A 12,854-nucleotide genomic window follows, 5' to 3' on the forward strand; every position below is an offset into this window, starting at 1 on the left:
GTCCGCCAATTACAAGGACCCTGTGTTGAAAGATACTCTTCAACAAATGGTGGATCAGATGTGGGACAAGAGAGCTATAGAACTTGTGCTGGATCAAAGCTCCCCGGGGTTTTACAATCGTCTTTTCTTGGTTGCGAAAGCCTCGGGGGGCTGGAGACCAGTTCTGGATGTCAGCGCTCTGAACAAGTTTGTTCAAAAACAGAAGTTCGCCATGGAAACCTCTGCTTCAGTCCTGGCGCTCTTCGCCAAGGGGATTGGATGGTGTCTCTGGATCTCCAGGACGCCTATTTTCACGTCCCGATCCATCCTTCGTCGAAGAAGTACCTCCGTTTCATGACGGGGGGAAGGATCTTCCAATTCAGAGCCTTGTGCTTCGGCCTGTCGACGGCGCCTCAGGTTTTCACGAACCTTTTGAAAAATGTGGCGAGTTGGCTTCATCTGAAAGGAATCAGTATATCTCTATACCTAGACGACTGGCTTATCAGAGCAAAGTCAGAGGAACAGTGTTTGGAGGACCTGACTGTGACACTAAACCTAATAAAGACTTTAGGATTACTCGTGAACCTCGAGAAGTCCCAACTGATCCCCAGCCAGAACTTGGTCTATCTGGGGATTCGGATGGATTCTCGGGTTTTCGAGTATTTCCTTCTCAAGAGAGACTACGAGAGGGTTTAGAAAAGTCTCTCTCTTCCTAAGGAAGGAACGGATTTCGGCGAGGAATGGTTTGAGCCTGTTAGGACCCTTTCCTCGCTCGAGCAGTTCTTTCATCTAGGAAGACTTCATCTCCGTCCTCTTCAGTTCTTCCTCAGAAGTTTCGTGGAACATGAAGACAGGACTCCTCTCGGACTTCTTTCCCATTCCAGATCTGATAAAACGACATCTAGAATGGTGGTTACTCCCACTGAGGGAAAACAAAGGTACTTCCTGGAAATACAGAGCCCAAACCTTGTATTGTTTTCCGACGCTCGGAAAAAGGTTGGGGAGCAACTTTGGGAAAGAGAGAAGTGTCAGGCACTTGGAATGCTCTTCAAGTGTCCTGGCACATAAACTGCAAAGAACTGCTAGCTGTACACCTAGCTCTAAAGAGCTTCGACCGTTAGTATGCAACAAAATGGTACAAGTGAATGCGGACAATACAACCGCTCTGGCATACATTCGGAAGCAAGGAGGTACTCACTCGTATGCCCTTTACGAACTCACAAGAGAACTGCTGTTGTGGACATCCCAAAGGAACATCTCTCTCTTGACGAGGTTCGTTCAGGGAGTAAGGAACGTACGAGCGGACAGGCTGAGCAGGAGGAACCAGGTCCTTCATACCGAGTGGACCCTCCACTCAGAAGTTTGCCTCAAGCTCTGGTCTCTTTGGGGAACTCCTCATGTCGACCTCTTTGCCACGTTCCCTCTCGAGGAGACTGGAAGTCTTCTGTTCAGTAGTAGAAGATCCCAGAGCTCTAGCAGTAGACGCCTTCCTACTAGATTGGTCTCAGGTAGACGTTTACGCATTTCCCCATTCAAGATTCTAGGACAAGTACTCAGGAAGTTTGTGACTTCAAAGGGACAAGAATGACCCTGATAGCCCCCTTTTGGCCAGCTCAAGAATGGTTTCCAGAGGTAACTGGAGTGGATAGTAGACTTCCCCAGATCCCTTCCACAAAGGAGGGATCTTCTCAGACAGCCACACTTCGAGAGGTTCATCACAAAACCTCCCCGCTCTCGCTCTGACTGCCTTTCGACTATCGAAAGACTTGTCAGAGCGAGAGGCTTTTCTAGTAAAGCAGCAAGCTCGATCGCTAGAGCCCGGAGAACTTCCACTATCCGGGTTTACCAATCCAAGTGGAAGTTTTTAGAAGGTGGTGTAAGTCAAAGAAGTTGTCCTCCTCCAGTACCTCTGTAACTGAAATAGCTGATTTTCTGTTTATTTCTAAGGGAAGAATCGCAGCTCTCCGTAGCCACGATAAAGGGCTATAGAAGTATGCTATCGGCCGTATTAGGAATAGAGGCCTGATTTGGGAAACAATAAGGATCTGCATGATCTGATTAGGTCGTTTGAGACCAAGAAGTCTAGAATGACTTCTCCCCCTAACTGGAATCTAGACGTAGTGCTTGAAGTTCTTGGCTTCAGAGATTTTTGATTTCCAACCCCTACATTTCGGCCTCGTTTCGTGATATAACGAGAAAATGTTTATTCCTTTTGTCTCTGGCAACGGCAAAAAGGGTTAGCGAACTGCACGCCCTTAGTGACAAAGTCGGTTCAAGATAGATTCAGCCATTCGGTCCTTCAAGGATTATTCCTTTCGAAGAATGAAAATCCTTCGAACCCCTGGCCGAGAAATTCGAAGTAAAAAGGAATTATCGGGTCTCGTCGGCAGGGAAACCGGAGAGGTCTCTTTGCCCAGTAAGGGCATTAAAGTTTTACTTAAAGAAAAAGGAACAGTTGGGAGGTTCTAGACAAGGCCTCTGGTGCTCAGTGAAGGATCCATCAAGACCTATGTCTAAGAATGCCTTAGCCTTTTTTGTCAGGAACGTAATTATGGACGCTCATAAGGCTTGCACGGATGATTCTTTAAAACTCTGAGAGAAGAGCTCATGAAGTGAGAGCAGTGGCGACGTCTCTCTCTTTTCAGAGAAATATGTCGCTGAAGAATATCTTGGAAGCGACATATTGGAGATGTAATTCTGTGTTTGCGGCTCACTATTTGAAGGACGTGCGTGTGACCTATGAAAAATGTTTTTCATTAGGTCCTTTTGTGTCTGCGGGCACAATCCTGGGTACAGGAGCTTACAACAATCCTTAAATTTTTTTTTTACTACTTAAGTCTTATAGATATGTTCTAGACTTTCTGCTGAACAAGTGCAGTTGCCGCACAAGCGGCCAGTCACTTCAGTTCAGTAAGGAACTCTTGTGATATCTTGTAATAGATAAAATTTTTTTTTGAAATTATTGTGTGCTTGTGCATTGTGTTTTGAGTTACGGTTGTTGCGAAGAGTTGGGGATAACTCTGAGCAATTTTATACTAACATGGTGGTTAGGATCAGGTGGTCGGGATTGATTGTTTGCTCCTTAATAAGGTGTGTTGTCATGTAAGTGGATCAGCACCCATTGACAAAGTCCTTTCAGGCTCTGCCGAGTAAGTGGATAAGACCCCTTCGGCAGACCACAAGAATTCTTTTTTGGCCATAGATCACATATCTCCAAAGCCTAAAGTTTCTTGAGGTGATGCAGACTACGGGAAAACACCCACGAAGTCTACCACCTATCAGGTAGGAACCAAGGTTTTTAATTTATACCTACAACAGATGTTGTTTACCTGTCTATTCCAGTATGTAGCTGTACTCTTACGCCCTCCACCGAAGGGTGCCAATCAGCTATGTATATATCTGACAGGTAAGTTGATTGTATGAAAATGATATTGTTATAAATACAATAAAAGTTTCATACATACTTACCTGGCAGATATATACGATTAGGGCCCACCCAGCCTCCCCGCATGGAGACAGGTGGAAGAGAAAATATATGAGTAGAAAACGGAATGGTTCCTAGTCCTGCGCCCAGGGGCAGGCCGGTAGATCACCTGACCTACCTGTAGCGAGTGGCGCGAAATTTGAATTTCTGTCGGGGACGACGGAGTCTTAGCTATGTATATATCTGCCAGGTAAGTATGTATGAAACTTTATTGTATTATAACAATATCATTTTTACAACAGAATCTTCCTAGTACCGAAGCAGTCGTCAGGTTGGCGTCCAGTTCTAGATGTAAGCAGGCTCAATCTTTTCGTGGAAAAGAACAAATTCACGATGGAGACGCCTCATTCTGTTCTGGGAGCGTTGAGACGGGCGACTGGATGGTATCCTTAGACTTGCAGGACGCGTACTTTCACATCCCGATCCACCCTCTTTCAAGAAAGTATCTAAGGTTTGTCTTAGACAACAAAGTATGGCAGTTCAGAGCTATGTGCTTCGGACTGACCACGGCTCCGATGGTGTTCACAGTAGTAATGAAGAACGTAGCGAGGTGGCTACACTCTTCGGGAATAAGAGTTTCCCTGTACCTCGACGACTGGCTGATCAGAGCGTCGTCGAGAGAGAAGTGTCTGAAGGGACTTGCAGTTCACTTTAGCCTTAGCGAAGTCCCTGGGACATTCTGGTCAACCTCGAAAAAGTCGCATCTGACCCCACACAGTCCATCGTGTATCTGGGGATTCAGTGGATTCAGTGGCTTTTTCGAGCGTTTCCGTCCCAGGAACGTCAGCGGCTAGGCTTAGAAAAGATCTCAGCCTTTCTAAGGAAAGAGACTGCTCGGCGAGGGAATGGATGAGTCTGCTGGGGACCATTTCCTCGCTAGAAAAGGTTTGTTTCCTTGGTTAAGACTGCACATCAGGCCTCTCCAATTTTTCCTTGCGGACGAGTGGAAGGCCAAGGACGATCTCAATGCCATATTGAGGATATCGCTTCCAATCAAGAACCACCTAAGATGGTGGTTGGACCCTCAGAAGCTTCAAGAGGGCGTGTCCCTAAGTCTTCTGACCCCGCCCCGACTATGTTGTTTTGTTTTTTTTTTTTTTTTTTTTTTTTTTTTTTCCAGACGCTTCCATCACAGGATGGGGGAGCCAACCACCTAGGGGGGGGGAAGGAAGTGTCAGGCCCCCCCCTCCTGGAGAGGGGAACAGGTTTAGCCTGCTATAAATGTCAAAGAACTGGCAGCAGTATTTCTGTCCCTGCCAGTTCTTCGGAAGAGTTTGGAGAACAAGATTGTTCAGATAAACTCGGACAATACCACAGCACTCGCTTATTTTTTTAAAAAAACCAGGGAGGAACACACTCCAGAACGTTGTTTTCCTCCCTAGCGAGAGAGATTCTGCTGTGGGCAAAGAGAAAACAGGTGACTATCTGACGAGATTCATTGCGGAGTGCAAAACGTCAAGGGCAGACCTCTCAGTCGTCGGGACCAAGTCCTACCGACGGAATGGACCTTGAACGAAGACGTTTGTCGAGACCTGTGGACGTTGTGGGGACGTCCACTGGTCGACTTATTCGGCAACGTTCAAGGACCAAGAGACTTCCTCTTTACTTGCTCCCTGCTCGGTCCTGGATCCAGAAGCAATCGCGGTAGACGCTTTGCTTTGGAATTGGACGGGCCTAGACTTATACGCCTTCCCACCATTCAAGATTCTGGGGGAAGTCATGAGGAAGTTTGCTGCCTCGGAAGGGACGAGGTTAACCCTGATCGCTCGATGTGGCCAGGCCCGCGAGAGAATGGTTCACAGAGGTCATGTCTTTTTCCTTGTAGACTTTCCAAGGACATTGCCCTGGAGGAAAGATCTACTCAAACAGCCTCACTTCGAAAGGTTTCACCAAAACCTCTCCGCTCTGGGTCTGACTGCGTTCAGACTATCGAAAAGTTGGCCGAGCGAGAGGTTTTTCGAAAGCAGCTGCGAGAGCAATCGCACATGCGAGACGTGCTTCCACAAGAGCTGTTTACCAATCGAAGTGGGCTTCCTTCAGGGCATGGTGTAAAAAGGAGGGAGTTTCCTCTTCCTCGACCTCTGTGAACCAGAATAGCTGATTTTCTGCTCTTTCTCAGGAATGTGCAGAAATTAGCGGTCCCTACCATCAAGGGATATAAAAGCATGTTGTCAGCGGTTTTTTAGGCACAGAGGCCTAGACCTGTCTGACAAACAAAGGATATTCATGACCTTTTTAAAGTCTTTCGAGACCTCGAAGGTTCCTCAAATGAGACCTCCATCATGGAATCTGGATGTAGTCCTTAAATTCCTTATGTCGAGCACTTTCGAACCGCTTCAGACAGCGTTCTCTTCGAAACCTGACAAGGAAGGCTCTTTTCCTAACTTCTCTTGCGACGGCTAAGAGAGTTAGTGAAATTCCAAAGCGTTTAGCAAGTTAATGGGATTCAAAGGGGACAATGCTGTCTCGCTCGTTGAACCCAACTTTCTTGGCGAAGAATGAAAATCCTTCGAACCCTTGGCCGAAGACTTTCGAGATCAAGGGTATGTCAAGTCTGGTGGGCCAAGAACCAGAGAGAGGCCTGTGCCCGGTCAGGGCTCTCAAGTTCACGTGCATAGAACGAAAGAGGTAAGAGGTCCCTCAGGTAACCTCTGGTGCTCTTTGAAGAGACCAGAGTTACCTTTTTCGAAGAATGCTGTTGCTTTCTTTCTAAGGGACACCATTCGGGAGGCTCATTCATCTTTCCAGAAGACTGATTTGAGCCTCTTCCGAGTAAAAGCGCACGAAGTACGAGCCGTCGCTACCTCTCTTGCCTTCCAAAAGAACATGTCAATCAAGGACATCCTTGATTGCACCTTTTGGAGGAGTAACTCCGTCTTCGCCTCACATTACCTAAGGGATGTGAGAACGATCTATGACGATTGTAATGCACTGGGGCCATACGTTTCTGCGGACACAGTATTGGGGTCCGGAAGTAGCTCTTTCCCTATTCCTTAGTTAGGTTTAAGTTAGGGTTGTTGTGTTTTTTAGGTTGTGGTGAGTCTTATGTGAAGATCTCCCATCCTTTAGTTAGTTTTAATGGGGTGTTTTTGTGAATAGTTGGTCAGGTGGTGGTCAGTTGCTTCGTTGCCCTCATTTGTATGGCCTCGATGGTCTTGTCACGCTGAGGTCTCGCACCCGTTGACAGATCATCCAGAGCGCACCAGCACACAGGTCTCCACCTGGCTGGCAACTCTGTGATTAAGCAAAAGCAGCCTTACGTGACGTAAATCACAATAGTCTACTTTGCAAACAGGTAAGGAACCAAGATGTATATCATCTACTTAATTTAAGTTTCCTAAAAAATCCTATTCTGTCTCTTCCACCATCTGAAGGTGGGATTCAGCTATATATATCTGTCAGGTAAGTGGCATGAACAAAATGTTATTGTTATTATACAATTAAGTTTGTTCATACTTACTGGCAGATATATATAAATTAAAGTGCCGCCCTCCTCCCCTCAGGAGACAGAGACATTAATAAAATATGAATAGAAAATGGGAATGGTTCCTGATATCCACCTCCCAGCGGCGGGAATGGTACTACCACCTGGCCGCCCACTGCGTGTGCCGCGAGTTTGAAATTTCTGTCGGACGTCAGAAAATACAGCTATATATATATCTGCCAGGTAAGTATGAACAAACTTAATTGTATAATAACAATAACATTTTATTTACAGGTTAAACTGCATATGTTTAAGAAATGAGTTAATGCTGAAGCCTAGTCCAAGATCACCTTTTCACAAGATTTTTGTCAGATTATCTTCTTACATGACTTCACTGGAAAGCAACCATAACTTTTACCAGCTAACTCCAGTTCAACTGGGATGTGAAGTGCGTGGAATTGATTTAAAGAAAGATGTGCCGAAGGAAGGTAAGATAAATTTTTTTCTCTGTGTTCTATTTTTTAATATTGCATTATGGAATGGAACTAAATTATGTATCTGGTTTAACAATATTAGGAAATTATGCATCTATATTAATAACATTAGGATGCAGGTCTTATTAACCCTTAATGGACGGACACCCTCATGTGAGTAGCAATAACAGGTTGTTCCTACATAATATACAAATCATTGGTCCTTTACAATAGGAATTGCTTATGGTGAAGCTGGAACACTGCCATTAAAACTCTTGAACAAGGTGGTTAGGCAGTAATTACTGTCCGGTAAGCAGGGAGACCCGCCTGCCTAGATGTAAACATTCCATTTTGGTTTCGGCCATCGCGCAATGCAGATGTGTTTTTGTGAACTCTTGCCTGACTATTGTTAAACTCACTTTTCCCACTGGGATGTTTTCTAATGTTTTTATATATTGAATATACGTACTGCATTTGATATTCATTGTACACAAACCCATGATTTGTTATAGCCTTACAGGCTGCCTTCCCTCAATGTGTACATCTAGGGGTCAGCGACCAAGGGTGTAACATGAGATGTTCCAATTCCACATGTCTGAAGTTTGCCGGTAGGAAATTTCAGTGCATTCCCCGAAGTTTTTCTTTCCCGGTATTCTTTCCTGGTGGCATTTTCTTCTTTGGGAGAGATATCCTCTTCGCCCCCTTCATTCGCTTGTTAGGCATGAAGGAGGTGTGGGGTGTTGGCGATTGGCTGACTTATCCTCAGGGGTCTCCTCTCGCTTTGGAGGGCAGTGCCCTTTAGAACAAGAGAAGTCTCTTTTTATTCATTATTCTTTTTTCTTCAAGTTGACAACAGTGGATGGTTGGATTGCTCACTGTGTTGGTTATCCTAACCTTTGGGAGTGTACCTGTGACACACTAGTATGCTGTGGCACTGCCTCTTGTATGTATGTGTGTGTGTAGTTCCCCTGCTGCGCCCTTTGTTAGATTGCTACTGTTGCCCTGACAACCAGTCATTAGGCAGCTTCTACTGTGCCTCTGGCCCCAGCTGCCCTGTGACTCCAGCCACTGCAATTGTAGTTTCCTAAATTACCATCCTGTAGAAGAATCCCTGTGGAAGAAACGTCATCCTCTACTGTCCTTCCCTTCCCCTTTTCTGAGGCTTGAGAGGTCCCAGGAAACTGGATAAGCTCCCTTCGGCCAAAGAAGAGGAAGGCTGCTTCCCCCCCTCTAAGAAGTCTTGCAGGATTTTCAAGGGGCTACCTCCTGCTGAGGAGGCAGCTGGATCTCTCGTCAGCTCTTCCCAGGCTTTGGGCTTGGGAACCAATTCGCATGCCCCTGGGTTTTGTGTTTTGGGAGCTATGGGAGATCAAGGTTTGGTTTGCATTCCTGGTTTGCCTCTAGAAGGGTGCTGTGTTGGGAGCTCGATCGCAAGTCACTCCGAAAGCTCGTGTTTCAAATGCATCGTGAACATCTCAACCTACTGATGGAGAGACCTATCACCATTCCCGTTCAAGCACAGGGCGAGAGAAAGGGTTAGATATTCATGTGTTTTGTCTCTTCCTGCCAGCACTACCGCTAGCACTTACTGAGTGCTTCTAAGGGAGTGCCTCTCTTAGAAGGCAGTGGTTCTCTCATTGGCTCTTCCCGCCCTTGGGGGCGTGATCTAATTTGTATTCTCCTATGGGGTCTCTCTTTTTTAGGAGCCTCAAGTGCACAATCTATCGAAGTAGCACTGTCGATCCAGTTCTTAGAAGTCAGCATCTAAGACTAGTTCTGTGTGTTCTTCCTTGATTTCATCAGAAGTTGAGAGAGGACCACTCCCGACTGGTTTTGTATATGTTCCTCCATGATTTCTTCAGATGAGAGAGGACCACACCTGATGACCACTCTTATGAAATACGGGAGTCTCTGAGCACTGAATTCCTTAAAATTTGAGTGCTTGGATTCTTTGGAATCATGAGCACTTGGAATGCAAGAGAGAGAGCACTCGCTATGATTGTTCTTGCAATATTTAAGAGCCTCACAAGTGCTTGAATTCATTAGAAATCCTGGTGCTTGCTGAGCGCTCAGATTCTTTGGATTTGCGGGAACTCAGAAGGTGAGAGATGTCTCCCGATGATTGTTCTTACGAGATTCAGGAATCTCGCTGAGCTCTTGAATTCCTTAGAATTTCTGGTGCTTACCGAGCTCTCGGATTCCTTGGAATTGTGAGCACCCGCAAGGGAAGCAAAGACACTCCCGATGATTGTTCTTACAAGATTCCAGTCTCACCAAGCGCTTGAATTCCTTAGAATTTCTGGCACTCTCCAAGCACTCTGATTCTTTGGAATTGCAAGTACTCGGAAGTTGATAAAAGACTGCTGTCAATGATCATTTTTACGAGATTTGGTAATCTTGCCAAGCGCTTGAATTCCTTGGAGCGTTGAGAGCTCACCAAGGGCTTATATTTAGAATCATGAGCGCTTGGCTGTGTTATATGAACTGCCTGGGATCTTACGGTATTGGGGAGTTTGCTTCTCAGTCCGGTTTAGGAACACAATTAGAGAAGTGCCGAGACATGTTCAACACTGCCTGCCAGCACTTTTTTAAGTGCTTGGTCAGGTTCCATCTTTTTGTCTCAGACTTTAGGGTCTGAGCACATAGGATAGCAGACACAGAATCCCTCTTTGAGCTTTTGTCTAGTTCAGAGGTGTCCAGCTTGGAGAATATGCGTCAGTGGCAGTTTAAAGAGAAGTCTAGGCTGTTGAAGAGGTCAGCATGGGATGCACCCAGTACCCCTCAGGTGCCTTTCAAGAAATCTGAAGGGGTTCCTTCAGCATAAGATCAACCATCTTGCAGTTTCTGGGACTCTCCAGAACATTTATCTTTGGTGTGTGGGATGAGAAAAGATGCTTTGCTTCAAAGAAACCAAGAGAGCTTCTTCCAATAGACGTAAGAGTGTTAGCACATCTGTTACAGTGGCTTTTGAGCATCCATTGGCGCCCATGCTTGCCAGCCTCTCGAGCCCCCAGTAACTCCTAGACATTTTGTTCCTGTAGAGTGCCCATTAGTGCCTAAACACTTCACAGCTTCAGAGCACCCAGCAGCATCCGTTCGTTCGTCTTCTTAGAAACCTTTTGAAGCGTCCTAGCACCCAGTGGCACCCACTCCCCCAGATATTGTAGAGCTACCTGCGGCGCTCAATTCTTCTGCTTTGGCTCTTAAGTGCCATCTGTCTTTATTATTGACTGTGGATCCTTGGTTGACTTCTCTTTTAGAAGAGGTTGGACAAAATTTTTGAAGAAGCTGTCGACTGCAACTCACCCGACTTCGAATGTGTAGGGCTGATGCCAATAAGGTGCCCTGGGAGGTTATTTAGACCTGCGATAATTTACGCTAAGGTCGGTTTGTTATGACTCTCCATCCTCATTGGAGTGTCTTGGATTTCGATGATAATTTCTAAGTCAGTATCTTCTTTGGGTATGAAGGCGGAGATGTTTCAAACCCATGATGATAATTTCTAAGTTCATTCAGTATCTTCTTTCTGATGCGAGGTTTTATTGTTGAAACACAGAGTACAAAAATATCTGTATTCTCGAAGTCTACATGATGAAGATCAGATAAAATTGGACAGGTCTTCCAATGATGATGGCTAATTGAAGTCTGACATACAATCTGGTTTACAATCATAAAGTGAGCAGACAGTAGCTCGAACATACACACAGATGACATAGATTACAAGTCATGTAGGCCACCTGGGTTATAGGTCACTGTGGTTGTCTCAAGCAGGAAGCTTTGACAACCGTTTACAAAACAATAGATTTGATGACCACAGATGACGGCAGACCAGACACTGACTGATACAACACGTCATCTTAGCCGCCTACTTTATCTTATCTGGTCTGATCACATTCCTGCAAGCAATCTGGTTGACCTCTTGGGTCACTGGTTTTAATTAATCATAGTTTAGTTTTTATATATGGAATAACGTTCCATATTTTTTTTTATTATGTAACACTTACAAATGTACATTTATCTCCTGTTTCCTCAGTTGGGGAAGAAGCGGTTAAAGAAGCAGAAGAGGACTTGTCTTCAGTGCTGTACAGGTCTCTTCATTACATGCTTCGTACTTCCCCACCTTTTGTACTCCAGCAGCTCCTGCATCTCCAGCGTCTACTTTCATGATGAGTAGCCAGACTCTGGATCTGAGTAAGCTTCTTCCTAGGATTGTACTTTCTACTTCTGCTAAGAAGGCACTTAGACTATCTCAGAGGAGGTATTTCTGTTACGCCACAGGAGAAGCTCCCTCTCTGGGTGTGGCTGCCTGCACCAAGGGGGACTTCTCGTTGCTTATCAATCCTATTCGGAGATTGGCCTTTTCTGCAGTAAAGGTTATGTTTTCACCTGCAGAAATAGACAACTTATGAAGTAACCTGTTAAGGTATTTGAGGTTACCAGTATATAAACTGGGCAGTAGGTGCTCTCACTAGGAAAACCCAAGACTGTTCTCAGCTTCCTGCAGAATATGTAGTTGACTTTTTTGGATTTGCTCTTGTTTAGACAAGGGAGTCAGAGATAGTGCTCATGAGTTAGCCTCCCTTTTTACTATGGGAGTAGTGAAGAAGAGAGTTATGGGTCTCTTATATGGCTAAGGGAGTAACTTCAACCCAGAAGTCAACTCTTATTTTCTCTCCTTTACTGAAAGATTTTTTGTTTCCGCAGGTTACTGTGAATGACATTGCCTCATGCCTGCCGAAGAAATCTGCTCAGGATCTCTTGTTGCAAGTTTCCAAACAACTTAAGGAACATCTTACCTTTTCTTCAGGGTCGGAAGCACCCGTTCAAAGGCAGCCCTTTCAGGGTAGAAGAGTGAGACACCCTGCCAGGACAAGACCCACAGTGTGTTTCACAAGCAGGTCAGTTAAGTAGTCATCCTCCAAACCTACAACCAAGAAATGACCAAAGCGTCATCTGTGGTCCAGTGGGAGCCAGATTCCACCTGTTCTGGGAAAGATGAAAGGAAAAAGGTGTGGAACAATGGATTGTTCAAGTCCTCAAAGAGGACTATTCTATCCCCTTCAGGGAAGAACCTCCCTCAGTCAAGAATCCTATTGCCTTGACTGCCTATTCCAAAAACTCAGAAAGTTTTTGGCTCTCTCGGAGGAAGGTTTTGCACTTATTTCCAAGAATGCGGTGGAAATACTAGAAAACAAGTCATCAGAGTGGTTTTACAACCATCTGTTCTCAAAACCAAAGGATGGAAACTGGTCCTGGATGTAAGTGCTCTGAATTTTCTTCATTCAGAAGACAAAATTCAGAATGCAAACTACCCATTCCATTCTTGCATCCATTCACCAAGGGGACTAGATGGTGTTGGTAGATATGCAGGATGCATATTTCCATGTCCCTATACATCCTTCATCAAGAAAATACAGTCGACCCCTGCTATTCGCAGATTTTTCTATGGACTGTATATACCCATTATTCACAGAAAATTCATCTATCTGCAGTA

General features: G+C 45.2%; 2 protein-coding genes across 2 annotated transcripts in view; one reads left to right on the forward strand and one right to left on the reverse strand.

Annotated features, from left to right (window-relative positions):
• The window catches only part of LOC135221672 (pre-mRNA-splicing factor ISY1 homolog), a 214,129-nt gene that overhangs the window by 107,139 nt on the left and 94,136 nt on the right, over nucleotides 1–12,854 (reverse strand). The gene's annotated exons all lie outside the window — the stretch shown is intronic.
• LOC135222091 (alpha-ketoglutarate-dependent sulfate ester dioxygenase-like) overlaps nucleotides 7,178–12,854 on the forward strand; it is a 53,607-nt gene continuing 47,930 nt past the window's right edge. The window contains exon 1 of the mRNA XM_064260262.1: nucleotides 7,178–7,375. Coding sequence (XP_064116332.1) covers nucleotides 7,213–7,375 — 163 coding nt within the window. The 5' untranslated portion in view covers nucleotides 7,178–7,212. The remainder of the gene's footprint in view (nucleotides 7,376–12,854) is intronic.

Source organism: Macrobrachium nipponense, chromosome 3 (assembly GCF_015104395.2).
Source record: "Macrobrachium nipponense isolate FS-2020 chromosome 3, ASM1510439v2, whole genome shotgun sequence".
Classification (NCBI taxonomy): domain Eukaryota; kingdom Metazoa; phylum Arthropoda; class Malacostraca; order Decapoda; family Palaemonidae; genus Macrobrachium; species Macrobrachium nipponense.